The 16,264-nt window shown below is 43.3% G+C and overlaps 1 protein-coding gene and 1 long non-coding RNA gene across 5 annotated transcripts in view; one reads left to right on the top strand and one right to left on the bottom strand.

Moving 5' to 3' along the window:
• LOC103678337 overlaps nt 1–16,264 on the top strand; it is a 35,822-nt gene that overhangs the window by 4,950 nt on the left and 14,608 nt on the right. The window contains exons 1-4 of one of the 4 annotated variants that reach the window (XR_005836555.1): nt 6,122–6,249; nt 8,515–8,584; nt 11,152–11,315; nt 12,461–12,556. This is a non-coding gene — a long non-coding RNA (uncharacterized LOC103678337). Of the gene's footprint in view, nt 1–6,121; nt 6,250–6,936; nt 7,677–8,514; nt 8,585–11,151; nt 11,316–12,460; nt 12,557–16,264 lie in introns of those variants that run through there. The other 3 variants (XR_005836557.1, XR_005836556.1, XR_005836558.1) reach the window with 3 other exon arrangements.
• Nucleotides 4,517–5,888, bottom strand: PAQR9 (progestin and adipoQ receptor family member 9). The gene has a single exon (XM_008711150.2). The coding sequence runs from the start codon at nt 5,684–5,686 to the stop codon at nt 4,553–4,555; it is 1,134 nt and encodes a 377-aa protein (XP_008709372.2). The 5' UTR covers nt 5,687–5,888; the 3' UTR covers nt 4,517–4,552.

Below are 16,264 nucleotides of genomic sequence, written 5' to 3'. Positions count from 1 at the left end.
GCTAAAGAACATGAGTTCATCTTTGCAGATTGAAGCTCCTATTTTTAAAACTTAAGTATGCTATCTATGAAATTCAGACACTTAATGATGTCACAGTCTAGGCACTTCAGATGAATCTTGCTTCATAATGACATGAATGCTATTAACCTCCCAAAAAGTGGTTGTTACTAACATTTCTATTAATTAGTAGTGATGATAAAATTTTCAACTCTCTCCATGTACATATGCCTGCTATCCCTTCACCTGCATCGTACATTAAATTTTCTAGTTATTTTTAGCAATGAAATTCACATAGGCCTAGGAGGAGACAGAAAAAAAAAGAAAGAAAGAAAAATTGATTCTGGGTAAGTTAGCCTGTTAAGTGAAGTAAGATTCTATGCATTGCTCCTATGCTAACAGAAAGGAGAAAAGAACCAAACTCAGTGGCTTAGGACATTTTTCTGTGGCCAAGGTCAGAGGCTGGTTCCTGGCCAGAGGGCTTTCTGGTGTTCCCATCTCTGTTCCACCAGCAGACAAAGGGGTAACGGCTGTAATAATATGGATGGATCCTTGCCCGATGTCTTATATGCAGTAGGTGCTCAATGATCACTAAAAGGATTACATGGACAAATGTGGAAATCAACTCAAAGCCTCCTGACAGAGTGAAGTCAGCAGTGGCAGACTTCGAAACAGATGAAGAACAATCCAAGATAATAAAAACTATTTAAGTACATTTTGTTTAAGATTTTATAATCTAAATTCAAGGATAACTTGAATCGCACTTCGTTCTGTTTTACAATGATAAATTATATATCTATATATATAAAATAGATATTAGATATTATTAATCATAGACATATAATTATGGAGACACACATCTCCAATTAGTGTCTGTGCTTGACCACGCATCATAGCCATGCAAACTAGCAAACACTCACAAGTGAGCATACAACCATCCCCATGTTCTAATGCTAGTTTGAAAACTTGATTCTGTCGCCTTGGTATAACCTAGAAATGGAGATAATTCCTACCGTACCTGTCTCCTACTCTAGCTTTGTGCAGATTAACTAAGTAGAGTTGTAAAGAGATTTGAAGATAACAATCCCTGTTTATTATTGCTGTGAGCCCTCAGATTCAGCACCAAATCATAAAAAAATTATAAGAATCACCTCCAGCCCCCAATTTTGCATTCTTAGAAATGATTACCCTGGAGTGGTATAATGAATTAGGCTAAATGGTTTTTAACTGCAAGCACTTACGGACAGGATTTATGAATGGAAACATGTGAAGCCTACTCTGGCCAGCTCTGAAGCCCCATACTTTCTTCCTGGGCTATTTATGGAAAGTGTATGGCCAGTGGAAAAGATCACGCTTATTTTACGAGCCAGTCATGACATGACCAAAAAACTCACTTCTGTCTGGGAAGGTCATCCCTTTCACCTGAGGGTGCAGCTGCAAGGACAGGGAAGAAGGGAACCCCCTTTAACCAATTAACTCAGCTGAGTCAACCCCAGAGACCAACCCACAGGGTGACAGGCTCCAAAGTCAAACCCCTACGTTTCCCAGGCATGACTCTATGACGCTCCTCCTTGAGATGTCATCTAGATCATGACTAACAAGTAAAAATAAAATGCATTACATAATATGCTTCAAAATTCCACTGCCAAAATAGGTTTTACAGAGATAATGGAGTACATTCTTATTTATCATTTGTCCTACATTTCAAGCAGCTGAACACAATAAAGTAAAACTGAATTCTAGTGGATGTGGCAAGGTGGAGAATGTGAAAAATATTTTTAAAGATATTTTATTCTGATTGCTGTATTACCCCTGAAATATATAATAATATACCTGGCTAGTTCCATGCACGTGAAGACTCAGTAAATATATGCTGAATCTAAAATATCCCCATTTATCTGGGCAGAAATCTGATATAATTTAGCAAATAACATACATAGTTTCACAGATCATCCCTGGTCCTATATAGCATATATGGTATCTATTTGCAAGTAGGAGGTGAAGCCATACCACTGGTTTCAACTAGAATGTCCTTTTGTCAATGTTATACGTGGTATATAAACACTAAGATGGAATGGGAGAAAGGAAAGTAGAGGAAGAAAACGGCAAAGGGAAGGAAAGTGAGTCCTCATTCTCTCTGGGGCATACTGGGTCTGCAAACTTTGAGGGGAAAACTGTGTCACCTTACTGGGCTCATGCATCATAATCACTTGAAAATGATACGGGTATAATTTTATCCTTAAGTGGCCTCTGCTTAAGGACAAAGACACAGGGCGAGAAGGGAATTCTGTTTGTAGACCCAGAAGATCTCCAACAAAAATTTAAAATGACAAATACAGGGTTTATTTCTTGTTCTCAAACTCATGGACCCTTTCTAGAATTCTGTCCCTTGAAAGTTCCTTCTGAAAGGGGAGGTCCTCTATTACAAGGAAGCTACCAAACACTCCTCAACCTGTTTCTCTAGCTTCCAAACCAATATTCTTTAGGGCTCAAGAAGAGACAACAATGACATGCAAATAAGTTTGCATGTGGAAATATCCTGATTTCCATAATTGTCCTTGAATACATGCGCTGAGTTAAGTTACAGCTGAGGAATAACATCTGTGCTAGGCACAATTTCTCAGCCTCTATCAACTAATGGGAATCTCCTTGCACTTGCAAAAGATTAGATACTGACTTCCATCAGCAAATGTGCAAAGTGTATTTATGATCCCATTAAGAGGTTCCAAATTAAATATAAACATATATAAAGTTAACTTCTGTGTGCAAATTACCGCACAAGGATACTGGTTCCTCCAGGGAATTGTGCCAAGCTTCTCTGTTTACAAATACAGTAGAGATGAAAAGCATAAACAAAAACAGCAATCTTTTTAGGAGTTCCAGCCTACTAGTGCTGAGGTATGTGTTCATCTACCTTCTGTGCTTGATCTAAATTATACTATGAAGTCAAGACTCCCCATTCAATGGCTCTTAACCAAAAGGACTTGTCAGGAAGTGTGATAAGTTAAATTAAATAAGCCACCTCAGTGGTTTGTGTTCATCTAGAGTTGTTATCTCAAGGACACGTTATCACTTATGAGAAATGTCTTAAATAACATTGATCAATGTGGTTGTTAGAAAGGATCTCAGAAACATGTTCACTAATTTTTCAGTGATTTTTCCATTCATTTCCATAGTGTGGATCCAAATGAGACCAGTGGTCAACTATGCAAAGGTAATGTTATTTAACTCAACATCCTCAGTTTCAACTGAAGTAATATGTTCCTGACTTTCATAATATAACTGCCTCAGTTATTCCTGAATATTACATTTTTAATTTTAAGCAAGGATAAATGGCATTGGTCTAGAACAGTGTCCTCTCACCTTCCCCGATGGCTGCATTAGGAACCACAGCCACATTAGCGGGTTGGCTCCTTTTCTCCTGGTAAGCTACTTCCAGTCCTACCCAAATTTTAAAACCAACACCATCTCCCTTCCTTCCTGGGTGGAATGTTAGACCCTGATTTACAGTAAAGTAAGAAAAGCGTATTCTTACTGCTCTCTCCATGCATGAAACTATGTCTGAGGACCAGTCATTTGGGCATTGCTTCAAAAGGCACATTTATTCCAGTGGCAATTTAAATAAGTAGAGAAGGAAAGAATAAAATTAAAAACAAAACAAACAAAAAATCGGATGGGTTTTGTGGAATACATTAAAGTAAATTGGAATCTGGGATGTATACAAACCACTGAGCTCCTCAACAATAGTTTAACCAGAGTCCCTAAGGTAGAATAATTCACAGTTGTATCCTAACACACATAAGCCTTCAGAAAACACTGTTTAAAAAAGTAGTTGAGAATTCTCAAGCAGCTTGCCCTGATGTCCAGTTCAAGTGTGTGCAATGCAGAAGGGCTGCAAAATTCAAAACTATGTAACAAAGACAATTCAGTGCATATCACAAGCTTTGATAAATTATGAAAAATCATTGTATATATTACTATTTAAATAACATCTGAGAAACATTTTGAAATAATTAATTAGTGTTCACATTCCATGCATTTTCTAGCAGGGTAAGCCCTGGGTTTGTGTCTTTGTGCCCATTTCCTACAAAGCTCCATTCTTTTTACAAATCCAAGCATTCCTCACACTGAAATGAAAGTACCCAGGGATTTTGTCTACTTACCCTCTTTACTGCATACCTGACCTCACCAGGACTACTCGTCATTACCACTGGCGCAGAAGACGACCGGAAAACCAAACTGTTCGGGGTTTTATCTGGGATTTTACTCGCTCCCTTTGAAAAACTCCTGGATGTCAGAGACACCACCCGAATTTTTTCCAGGGGCAAGAACAAGTGGCCCTCTCCCTTTTGCTTGAACCATATCTCCCTCTTCAAAAACCCCCAAGTGCACTGAGACCCCCTTGTTGCATTCGACTTTTTCCCTGTGGTTTTGCAGCACCTTCCTTGAGCAAAGAAGGAAACACAACAAAACTTGAAAAGAAACCAACAATGGCAACAACAGAAACTCCAAACAAATAGGTGGGCGAACCAGCAGCCTCCTCCAAGGCAGAGGTTCACTTTTTACTGCAGAATTCGGTGCTGTTTAGGAACTTCTTAATGACCAGCCCCAGACAGATAACCAACAGCAGCATGTAGCCCACTGTGCCAGAGAAGGTGGGCGCCGCAGGCGGCGCCTTGAGGAATTGGCGCAGGCCCTCCTCCACGTAGTACACCTGGTCATAGATGCTAAGAAAAGTGAATATATGAAAGAGCTGGTGGCTGTGGCCAATAATGTCGAAGAGACCCGGATGGATGCGCTCGGGGATCTTGCTCACATTGAAGAAGGCGGCCACCACCAGCCAGAAGTAACGACGATAGAAGTGCACGAAGAGCGTGGGGTTCTCGCCGCGCAGGTCAAAGAGCCAGCTCTCGAGCATGATGGGGCAGGCCATGCTGAGGGGCATGACGAACACAAAAGTGCGAAGCGCGAATGGGTAAGAGCACCAGTCTGTGCGGCTCTTGCAGCAGGCCACGGTGCAGGCCACTGCCAGCACGAAGGCCACAGGCAGCACGAGCGCGCGGTAGGCGGCGATGAGGCGCGTGCAGTCCACGTGCCAGCCCAGGCGCTGCTGCACATACGGCGTCATCACTCTGGCGTCCAACAAGCTCAGGCCGGGCAGCAGGTAGTAGTAGTAGGCCACTGTGCTGCCGAAGCCATAGTAGCTGATGGAAGCGTAGTCCAGGTAGAAGAAGGCAGCGCGCAGGCGCAGAGACAGGCAGCTGAACACGTGCGCCGTGCAGCTCATGGCGAAGGTTAGCAGCACGCCCGATGCGTAGCACCACAGCGGCAGCAGCCACGGGTGATGGAAGGGCACGTCCTGGCCGCTCAGGAAAAACAGGCGGCAGAACTTGCTCAGGAACAGCAGCAGCGGGATGAAGTGCGTCCAGAAGTTGAGCGTCTCGTTGGTAGGCTTCAGCACCGAGGCTAGGCACTCCTGCGCCGTACATGGCAACCGCCGGTAGCCCGACAGGATGAAGCACTCCACGAAGTCGTCGGGCACCTCGTCCCAGCGCAGCAGCGGCTTGGTCGCTGCTGGAGGGTCCACGGAGGCAGAGGGGTGGGAACTTGAGGCGGCCTCCGAAGCCGCCGCGGTCGTGGCCGGCGGGCCCTTTGTGCCCGCGCCCCGAGGCTGCAGGCGCCGCGGCATGGTGCCTGGGGCTTGGCTAGAGCGCCCACAGGCGACCTCTGGCGCCGGCTCCCGCGCGCTCGGCTGTCCCCGCCGGCCGCCGTCGGAGCCTTTGTGCACGCGCCGGGGACGTCGCTGCAGATTCAAGAGAAGACCTGATTCTGAGCAGCCGTTCCTGAAAAAAAAAAAATAAAATAAATAAAATAATCAGGCTATGAGCAGCACAGCGACTGGTAGGAGCGCGCGGGCTCTGCGGCCCCTGCGCCGGGCTCCCAGCTACCGGCTTGCGGCCGCCCGCGCTGCAGCAGCGACAGCGGCGGCGGCGGACTGCGGCGGCAGCGGCGGCGCTGCTGCGGTGACTGGGCATCGCGCGGTGCGGGCGCAGCCGCCGCCGCCGCCACCCCCGGAGCGGGAGGCGGGGATGTGGGAGCCGAGGCGCTGGAAGGAGGGAGGGACGGACGCACCGAGGGAGGGCGGGGGCCTCCCCGGCTAGTGTTTCGCGGCCGCCTTGGGGGATAGAGTTGTCCCCGGTCTCGAGTTCCGTACCATACCCCTCCTCGGGCCTCAGTAGCCCTGGCTGGCCGGTAAATGATTGATGTGGGGGCCAAAGGCTGCGCCAGGAACTCGGCTGCGGGCGCCAAGGGCCAGGGTCGACGTCCGGGTTCGAAACCCGACAGTCACTCAGGCGTTCCAGAGGACACTGGGCAGCCTCGTTCGCGGGGGGCGGGGAGCTGTGGTCGCGAGGCTTGGGGGGAGGGTGTCTGGCTCTCCCGAGTCCGGCTTTGGCTGACAGATGCGCTAACAGTAATCTTTGGAGGTGGCGGGGGCAGGGGTTCTCTGGAAATCGGGGGCTTTTGAGACCCTGTCCGGATCAGAGTCGTGTCATTGTCAGATACCTGAGAAGGCTCCTCTCTTTCAGTGTCTGTGGAGTGTGTGTGTGCGCGCGCGCACGCGCGCGCGGGGCTCTTAGCCTGCACGATTAAAGCCTTAGGTTATCTCCTTTCGTCTAGCGGACTTATTCAGGTGCGTCACTAACCTCCGCTCTCCTTCGTCCTGATCCTGTCCAAAGGAACTGTTCCTAAACGGGACTCCGGTCGCGCTCACCAGCCCTCGGGGCCGGCAGCTCACCCATTTTTGTGTTCTTGTGTCTTTAACTGGGAGTCTGGTTTGGAGCCAAAGTCCAACAACTCAGGGCGGACTGTTCAAACTCCACGTTTTAATGAAAAATTTCAGATGAAGACCGGGCGATTCAAAAAGCCTCTTACCATCTGAAGAATTTATTGAGAAGGGGTTCCCAAGCAGAGCGGTGCCCGAGTCAAGGGCTGATCATAGTGGAGTGAGTTATGAGGAAGGACTTCAGGGAGGAGGTGCGGTCTAGCACGAAATGAAAAGAGAGCAAAGACGAATTCGTAGAGACTGGGAGGGGGTGGCTTGGAAAAGGCTTATGTATAATTAACCAGAAGTACCTGGCAGGCTAGGTTGGGTGGATGGAGGCCAGAAGAAAGGAAGGCTGAAGAATCTGAAAACGGTGGTGATGCACTGCGGTGTGAAAGAAAATTTGCCCTTGAGCTTTGTGAAAGGAGGGGCTAAAAAACCTGTCTGTTCTAAAATGTATCATTTCACAGAAGTTTCTCTTAGCGATGCCCTGGGGGTGTGTGACTGCGGCTAACCTGCCTCGCTGACCTGCCATGCAGTGTTACGGCAACAAGAGCTAATTTTAAAGGGACCAGGCACTGTTCTAAGTGCTGTAAAATCTTTTAGGTATTATTATTTTTTCCATTTTACAGACTGGGAAATGGAGGCACCACGACCGTAAATAACATGCCCAATTGGTAGAAGGGAGACTTGAACCCAGGCAAGCTGCTTCTCGATCTCCTGTACATAAACCAGAACGTCCGACCTGCTTTGCTCAAGGGAAACTAGCAGGGAAGGGCAGTCTGATTTAGGAAAAGGCTTTCATTTTCATTTTATAAATGAAAGGCTACCTTCATCGCTACAGCAAATCCTACAAGTAGGTCAAGGAAGATTTACTCAGTAGTGGCTCAAGAAGGACTTAAATTATTGATAAAGATTATTTATAACAGAAATAATTCAATGTTTTAAATGTCTAAAATTACTTAAGGGTATTAGAAACATTCTCTATAGAGGTTTCAGCCTCCTCTCTAAAAAATGTTTTCCACTAGTAACTGACTAAGCAAACTCTTACACAATTAGGCCAAAGGTACATTTTGGTCTTGTGCCTTTCTTAACTATCACCAATGAATGAATGAATTTTAAATAATGAGATTTTGCTGTAGTTACTCAACTAGTGCTTTGTTTTAGTATTTTCTGTTTTTCCACTGTCTGTTGTCTTACTGTTTGAAAGCAATTTAAAACAAATTTCCTTTAACATCTGGGCTTTTAAAGGCCCGTGCTAATTTGCAAAAGGGATTAAGATTTAGACATTTATAAATCAATCCTGGGAATGAATAACTTGAATCTAGGGCAGAGTAGGAAAAAAATTTTCATGTTCTCTTTGTACCCCACAAACAATCTAAGCTGTAGCCTGTAGAAAATGTTGATCCAATAATAACTTCCATATTTACCAATCTTTCAGTTGCATAATCAGCTCACTTAATTGGGGGAAAATATAATAGTTCACATGGAGTGAAATAATGGAATTGACTATAAATGAATGTGTGAAAATAATATTTATCTTTATGACCAGTAGTGGTGAGACTGGCTATTATAAAATATAATGTTCTTTGAAACAGTGTTTTACGAAGTCAAAATATTTGAAACCCAACTTCCAGAAAGTCTTTGTGATTTCTGCTTTTCTCTTTTCTCTTCCGTCTCCCACCGCACATGAGGCACAAGATCAGCTGATACCATGGGCTGGTGTCGTGAAAGCTCTTCGGTGCCAACCCTCAACAAAGCCAAGTAAGTAGGATCTAAGGAAACAGCAAAACTGACCTGACTTATTAAAAAACAGAAACAAACCCAGCATTATGACGTTTCCATAATTACTACCAATCTATAGAATTAATTTTTCTTAAGTTTTTTTGAGGTATAAAAATGTGTTCCCCAAACCCTACCCAGGGTAGGTTTTGTGGTTTAACTCTAGTAAGCTAACTGCCTCTTGTCAGTGAGAACCACGCTCGCAGCCCATGGGCTTGGCTAAACCGATAGAAGCAGCGGGCTGGCTGCCATTCCCTGACGGTTCGCTGGGAGATAAGGCATCTCTAAGGTCACCAGGACTGACTACCAAATTCCTGACAAGAAGAATCACCAAGTGTTACATTGGAATGCCAGTGCCAGTGTTTAGAGGCAGAAACCAGCTAGTTCTCCCAATCCAAAGCCTGTCAAATTGAGACCACAAATGTGTTTTAGTTCTTTGGAGTTCTGTAGTTCTGTACATTTGGGTGCTGAGGGGTCCCGAATGCAGAATGCAATCATATAGGGGACCTGTAGCAAACTGGACAAATGTTTTTCCCCATACAATTTGCTTTGGTGATGCTTTTACAGACTGACTTATAGGTTTATTTGTGTTTCTCTCTACGGTCATAAGATGAAGAGTCTATAAAAGCTCCACAGCAAATTTGATGTTCTCTAGTAGCTATTTGTAGAGCCCATAGGAAAAAAATGCTATGATATTTGCTAATAATACACCTGTTTTTGCAGGAAATAATTTTTTTCACAGCGAATTTTTAGCCAAAACCAATCAACCAACCAAACAAAACCCACTATGGACCTAGTGCTTAATTGTACCTAGGACTCTGTATAAAGAGAACTCTGTTAGGTTCATTCCCTCTCCTTGTAACATACAGTCTAAACAAAGTGCTTCCCTTCCCCCCAAATTGAAAACAGTCCTAGCGTTATCATCCAAACTCTTCCAGGTCAGATACGGTGCCTACCAGATTGTAGAGTCTGAGCTTCCTAATGGTGGAAAACCTTCTGGCGGTGGCATCAGGTGTAACTATGGCAACCTTGGAAGGCAAGTGCAATCTGAAAGCCGGGCAGAAGGCTGGAAGCTAGAGAGAGAGTGGTGGGGACACTGAGTTCCTATCTGGCACTATTCCTGCCTATTCACTGACTTGGTGACAAGGTTCTCTTTTGAAGAAAAGCAGAGGGAAACTTGTAGACGGTGTTTTTCCCTTTTGAGGTTTTATGCAGGGGGTGACGACTCCATGCTCCTCTCTCTCACATAAGTTCACCTGTTCTGTACTACTGGTCTCCAAAGTGGGGTGCACAAGAAGACTGATTAGGGTGAAGAATAAAATATTACATCTTCTGTTTCAAAATCCTTTTCGCTGCCTATACTCTGAAGATTTTATGATACACTTAATAGGCACTACATGGAAGTAATTTATAAATAACATGTTGGGACACGGGGGAGGGTCAAGATACTTTGACTGTTAAGGGTACGCCATCCATGCTATGGACTTGTGCTGTATAGTCCGTGCCTCCTGTTTGTCCAGCTTGCTTCCATCCCCTCTCCCAGGTCTAGGATGGACTCCCCTTTCCTGCCTCTGAGGTCACTGGAAATAGTGTTTGGAGGTCCCCATCTGTTACCCAACAGTCCCTAAGCTGTGACCAGACCTGCCCAAGTCTTCAGCTTCCCTGAGCTAGGATGGCAGTCTCCATTCTGGAGTTATTTCTCCCAATTCTGCTCTTCCTGTTTCCTGGCAAGAGCCTATGTTGTCTTTCCATAAAGGCATTGCATTTACATGTTTTATTCATCCCAATTCAGAGTCACCCTTTGGGTAAGAGATTGTCATAGGCTGTTGGCTTGCTTTTGATAAGCCCTTCTAGGTAGCATTCATTAATTTAACTTGAGAAAGAGTTACACAAGTGTGTAAGATTATTAAGTTCCTGCTCCTCATTATTTAGGAACAGTTTTCTTTGAAACACAGTGCTTTGCACATGCTAAGCACTCACTGTATTTGTGGTTGGGGAAATTCTTTTCAGTACTGTAAGCCTTTAAAAGGTTAGAACTGGGGTGCCTGGGTGGCTCAGTTGGTTAAGCATCTGCCTTCAGTTTAGGTCATGATACCAGGGGCCTGGGATGGAACCCTGCATCAGGCTCCCTGCTTAGTGGGGAGTCTCCCTCTCCCCCTACTCGTGTTCTCCCCCCGCTAGTGTTCTCTCATGTGCTCGCTCGCTCTCTCAAATAAATAAATAAATAAAATCTTAAAAAAAAAAAAAACCCAAAAGGTTAGAACTTAGAATCCTAGAATCTTAGAATAGGGTTGTCACGTAATCCTACGAGTCGTCTAGTCCAACTGTCTTCCGCTTTATGATAGTCTGAATACATATACTGTGTTCAAGTAGTGGGAGAGGCACTTTACATACATTAGCTCTAATTCTCAGAATATTCTTTGCAAGGTAAATCCATACTATCCCCATTTTCGGACAAGAACACAGAGGCTCAGAGATGTTAAGCTGTTGGGTGGCAAAGCCAGAGTCAAACTTTATTAATTCCAACTCCCCCACCCTTTCCTTTGTAGGCTGCCTTTTCCCGAGAGGCTATTGTATAGCCAGCTTTGAACATCTCCAGTAAAGGGACTTACTACCTCACATTGCCTCCCCTTCCATTTTCAGTTTGTAAATAATTAAATGAACACCACTGAGGAGAATAAACCACTGTTGCATCTTGGCCCAAAGCTCAACTGTAAGTATCATTGAATGTGGTCACCAACTGGATCTGGTTAGAAAGTCCCTGAAAAGAATGATGCCAAATAAGGCATGTGTGCATGCAGTATGTGATAGCTGGATATTGATTAGGCATGGCTGGAAGGTGCATTGCATATAAAGAGCATTTTCCCACAAATGAATAACATCTGTTGTGACCAGGGGGCTTGCCATACCCTAGATCTCTGCAAAGAGGCAAATAGCCAGTTCCATGATTTCATAGATGATCCTTGCATTTAGCACAATATTACTGATTATGGCAACAGAATCATATGCAAAGGAAAATATTCCGCTGTATCATTCAAGGGGAGGGCATCTCATTTACTGGGCTCTGTTTGGGCCTCAAGCTCACTTGCCATAGTTCCATTTCAGGTTTTTGTTTTTCTTTTTAAAAATTAAAATTTTTATTGAGGTATAATTGACATAACATATTAGTTTCAGATGTACAATATAATGATTTGATGTTTGTATATATTGGGAATTAAGTCTACTTAACATTCGTCACCACACATAGTTATAAAAAATTGGTTTTTTCTTGTGATGAGGACTTTAAAGTTTGACTCTCTTAGAAACTTTCAAATATGCAATATTAACTTTAATTAATAATACTATAGTTACCAAACTATATACTACATCCCCATGACTTATTTATTTTATAAATGGAAGTTTGTACCTTTAACCCTTTTCACCCATTTTGCCCATCCCTCCACCTCCTGCCTCTGTTAACCACCAATTTGTTCTCTGTATTTGTGAGCTTGGTTTTTGTTTTGTTTTGTTGTAAATTCCACGTATGAATGAGGTCATATGGTATTTGCCTTTCTCTGTCTGACTTACGTCACTCAGCATAATGCCCTCAAGTTCCATCCCTCTTGTTGTAAATGGCAAGATTTCATTCTTTATTATGGCTGAGTAGTATTCCGTTGTATATATCTACCACATTTTATTTATCCATTCATCCGTCAGTGGACACTTAGGTTGTTTCCATGTCTTGGCTATCATAAATAATGCTGCAATGAACATAGGGATGCAGATATCTTTTCAAGTTAGTGTATTCATTCTCTTCAGATAAATATGCAAAAGTGGAATTGCTGAAACATATGGCATTTCTATTTTTAATTTTTTGAGGTCGCACCAGTTTACGTTCCTGCCGTCAGTGTATGAGGGTTCCTTTTTCTCCACATCCTTGCCAACATTTGTTATTTCTTGTCTTTTTGATAACAGGTATGAGGTGATATCTCATTGGGGTTTTGATTTGCATTTCCCTGAGGAGGGGTGATGTTGAGCATCTTTTCATGTGCCTGTACATTTAGTCTTTTAATGTAATAATTTTTCTTTTCTTTGAGGTTCAATATCTGTTTGTTGAAAATATTTAGCAGCATAATTTTCCAGGTACCAATCACTAAACTAATTGAAGGATATCATATATATATATGTGGGTGTGAGAGAGAGAGAGTATTTCAGTGATCTTAATTCATTCTTGTATCCCATTCATATGAAAACCACAAGAATTTGAACAATATAGGTTTAAACTGTGGATTATATGTGGATTTTTTTTTGGACAAATACAATTTAGAACTGTAAGTGCATTTTGTCTTATGATTTTCTTTGTGACGTTTTCTTTTCCTTGGCTTACTTTATTGTAAGACTACAGTACATTATATGGAGTTATCAATAGAATCTTTTCAGCACACTTAATTCATTTCTACAAATGAAACTCCTCCCAAGAGTCTTAACTCTGTATACCTAATTTTCACACACGCTTAACTCCCTGTCTAGAGAGACTTCCCAGTACTGGATAGGGATTATTGAATAAATCTACAGTGAGCATTCTGGAGACACTTTTGAATATATATTTAACCAGCAGTAATAAACATCACCTATGTACAAAGCTGTGTGCTAGGTGCACAGGGCACGGAGGAGCAGAGGAGCAAGCTGGAGCGCAACACAGGGAAGTCAGGATCATCCCTGCTTTCCGTTGTATGGGAGATGTGTCCACCACGTTTTAATGCAACGATTTTGTGATTGCTTATTTAATGTAGCCATTTGGAAACAAGGAATATTTCAAAGCTGTTTCAAACACAATTAAGCTTTCAGTGTTTTTCACTTCCGAGTAATGTGCTAAGCGGACACCTGCACCCCAGCCTTGATCCCCACCCCACCGAGGTCAGGGCTGAAGGAAGGGTTAAGCACCATCTGGCAAGCAAACCTTGTAAAACCAAAAGTCATGAGTCAACCACACTTTTTCATCTCGAAGAGAACTGTCAATCCTTCGTTATTTGTAGCCTGTCCCTTGGCTTGCATCTCACTTTCCTGATTTCTCCTTTATCATAACAATGTCCATGCTCTTTTACTTTTAATTAACAAGTAGGTTTGAACGCTGGAGAAGGGAACTTACTTTGTTTTCCATTTTAAATTGCATGAATGGCCACTCCTGTATTTTGGAGGCTTCCTGGTTCCACTGACTTTGTTTAATTGGGTCTATGCTGGGAAGGAAATGGAGTGGGAATGGAATGGCTCTGCAGGCAACAATTCTCTCATATTCCCAGCTCCAGACTGCATTGGAAATTATCAAATTAACATTTCTAACAGGTCCTTCAGCAACGTACATACATTTTATCTACTGGCCTCAAAATTCTTTGCAATAACCACTTAGGAGAGACAGGCTAATCTGGGTCTAGCAGATGTCAACACAACACTTTCTTTTTCTTAAATGGTTAAGAAAAATTAAAATAATATCGAGTAATTAGTTATGGGCTTGTCAAAGCAGTAGATTTGTAAAACATTTTATAAACAATTTAGAAATAAAGTAGAAAATGAAAGTCTCCCATAAGGGAGTTAGAGATGGAAGAAGGGGTGAAGAAAGTCTATTTTACTTGTTTATTTTTTATGTAATTTAAAGAATATTAGTGATTTTGGGATGCCTGCGTGGCTCAGTCAGTGTCTGCCTTCGGCTCAGGTAGTGATCCCAGCCTCCGGGGATGAGGTTCCACATCAGGCTCCTTGCTTAGTGGGGAGTCTGCTTCTCCCTCTGCCTGCCCCTCCCCCGCTTGTGCTCTCTCTCTGACAAATAAATAAATAAAATCTTTAAAGAATATTGGTGATTTTACACTTATGCCAATGCTCTTTTGACTTTGTTGTGCAGAATATCTTGCCTCAAGGAAGACAAGTATGATACAAATGCCATAAAGAAAAGAATAAACAGAGGGGAGTCTTCCTCTCTGTGAGATGGGTATGGAAATAGCCAGCCTTAAATTTCCAAATTGGAATGGTATTTTCTTTAGGTCTGATGTTGGTTCTTAAAATTCTATATCAGCCTCATAGTTCATGGCAGAAAATCATCACCACAATGGAGGATGAAGAAGAGACCAGTGGAGGGGTTGCTCTTAAATCCTATCCCACGTAGTCAGTGGTTAGTTCACGTAACAAAGGGATTTTTTTTTCTAAATCAGTAATCTTTTAAGACTGAGGTTGCTAGTTACGATTCTCCCTGATTCTATCCTCTCTCCTCTCCACCTGTACCAGCCTTCCTGCTGTTCCTCTAAGTCCCAAGCATATATCACTAGGAGAGGCTTTGTATGGCTATGCACCGCTCTCTCTGCTCAACGTCCTGCCTGAGGGGGCAGGGAGGTCTGATAGGCAGCCCATCATCTGCTTGCCATGCTCCGAGCCCAGGCATACGCTGTTTGCCCAGAAGAAGGCGTGTCTTTTCCTGAATCACTGGTGGGCTGTCGGCTGCCCTTGGGCCCTTGCACTTGCTTCTTTCTGTCTCCCTCTGCCTCAGATGCTTCCCACCCTGACATTCTCCCTTCTTTGTGTTCTTTGCTTAACATCACCACTTCTCAGAAAATTCTGCCACCCATCCTATCTAAAATGACAGCCCCCATCATTCTCTACCTCCTCACTCTGCTTTAATTTCTTCATATTTTATTATTGGACATTATATAATATATGGCGTAATATATACTTAATTCATTTTTCTCTTCCCACTGAAATATAAGCTCTCTGAGAGCAGGGGTTTGCTGTCTGCTCTATCCCCAGCACCTATCAGAGAGTGCTGGCACATAGTAAGCACTTAATAAACATTTGTGGAATGTTTAAAAAAGGACCCCACCCCCAAGGCTTTCTAAGCCCAGAGTTAGGCTCAACTCAAAATATCTGCATTGACCCTGCTCAGGCAGAATCTTCTCTAATTAACTGACCTCCACAACCTAGAAAAGCTAAACCAAAAATAGAAAACACAAAAGCTGTTGGCTGTGAACTTCAGTGACCAGGACAGTGGTTTCTGCATCTCAGAATCAACCCCCCGGGGATCTTGACGACAGAACACCACCAAAAAATGATACATAACCCCCTCCCTCCACCCCCCACTCAGCTGAGCTTCTAGATGGTCGACTTGGTGGACTAGTGATTTATTGGGAAAAGAAACAACATATAACATGAGCTATTATGATAGGAAAGATTTACAATGCTTTGGATTTTAAAGGTCAATTCTAACAAAGTAGTTTGTATCAAAGAGAATTCCTCCAATCTCTTCTATTAATAGCACCATTTAGCACCCCCGCAGCTCAGCAGAGACTGTTTAGGACTCTGTCTCACCATGGTTTCACCTTAACTGAGATAGAGAGAAGCAAATGTCAGTGTGGATAGAGTGCCGTAGAGGTATAAAAAATTTACACCCTCTTTGGCTACGGCTTGAGCTTTTAGAACCTAACAGATCCAGGGGCGCCTGGGTGGCACAGCGGTTAAGCGTCTGCCTTCGGCTCAGGGCGTGATCCTGGCGTTGTGGGATCGAGCCCCACATCAGGCTCCTCTGCTATGAGCCTGCTTCTTCCTCTCCCACTCCTGCTTGTGTTCCCTCTCTCGCTGGCTGTCTCTGTCTCTGTCGAATAAATAAATAAAATCTTAAAAAAAAAAAAAAAAAAAAAAAAA

Source organism: Ursus maritimus, unplaced genomic scaffold (genome assembly GCF_017311325.1).
Source record: "Ursus maritimus isolate PB19 unplaced genomic scaffold, ASM1731132v1 scaffold_20, whole genome shotgun sequence".
In the NCBI taxonomy this organism is placed as follows: domain Eukaryota; kingdom Metazoa; phylum Chordata; class Mammalia; order Carnivora; family Ursidae; genus Ursus; species Ursus maritimus.
Note: the sequence above shows the minus strand (reverse complement) of the source record. Positions and strands in the feature narration are given on the sequence as shown.

Bases quoted from the DNA above. Each gene is read 5' to 3' on its own strand.
- PAQR9 (XM_008711150.2), bottom strand. From the start codon at position 5,686: ATGCCGCGGCGCCTGCAGCCTCGGGGCGCGGGCACAAAGGGCCCGCCG.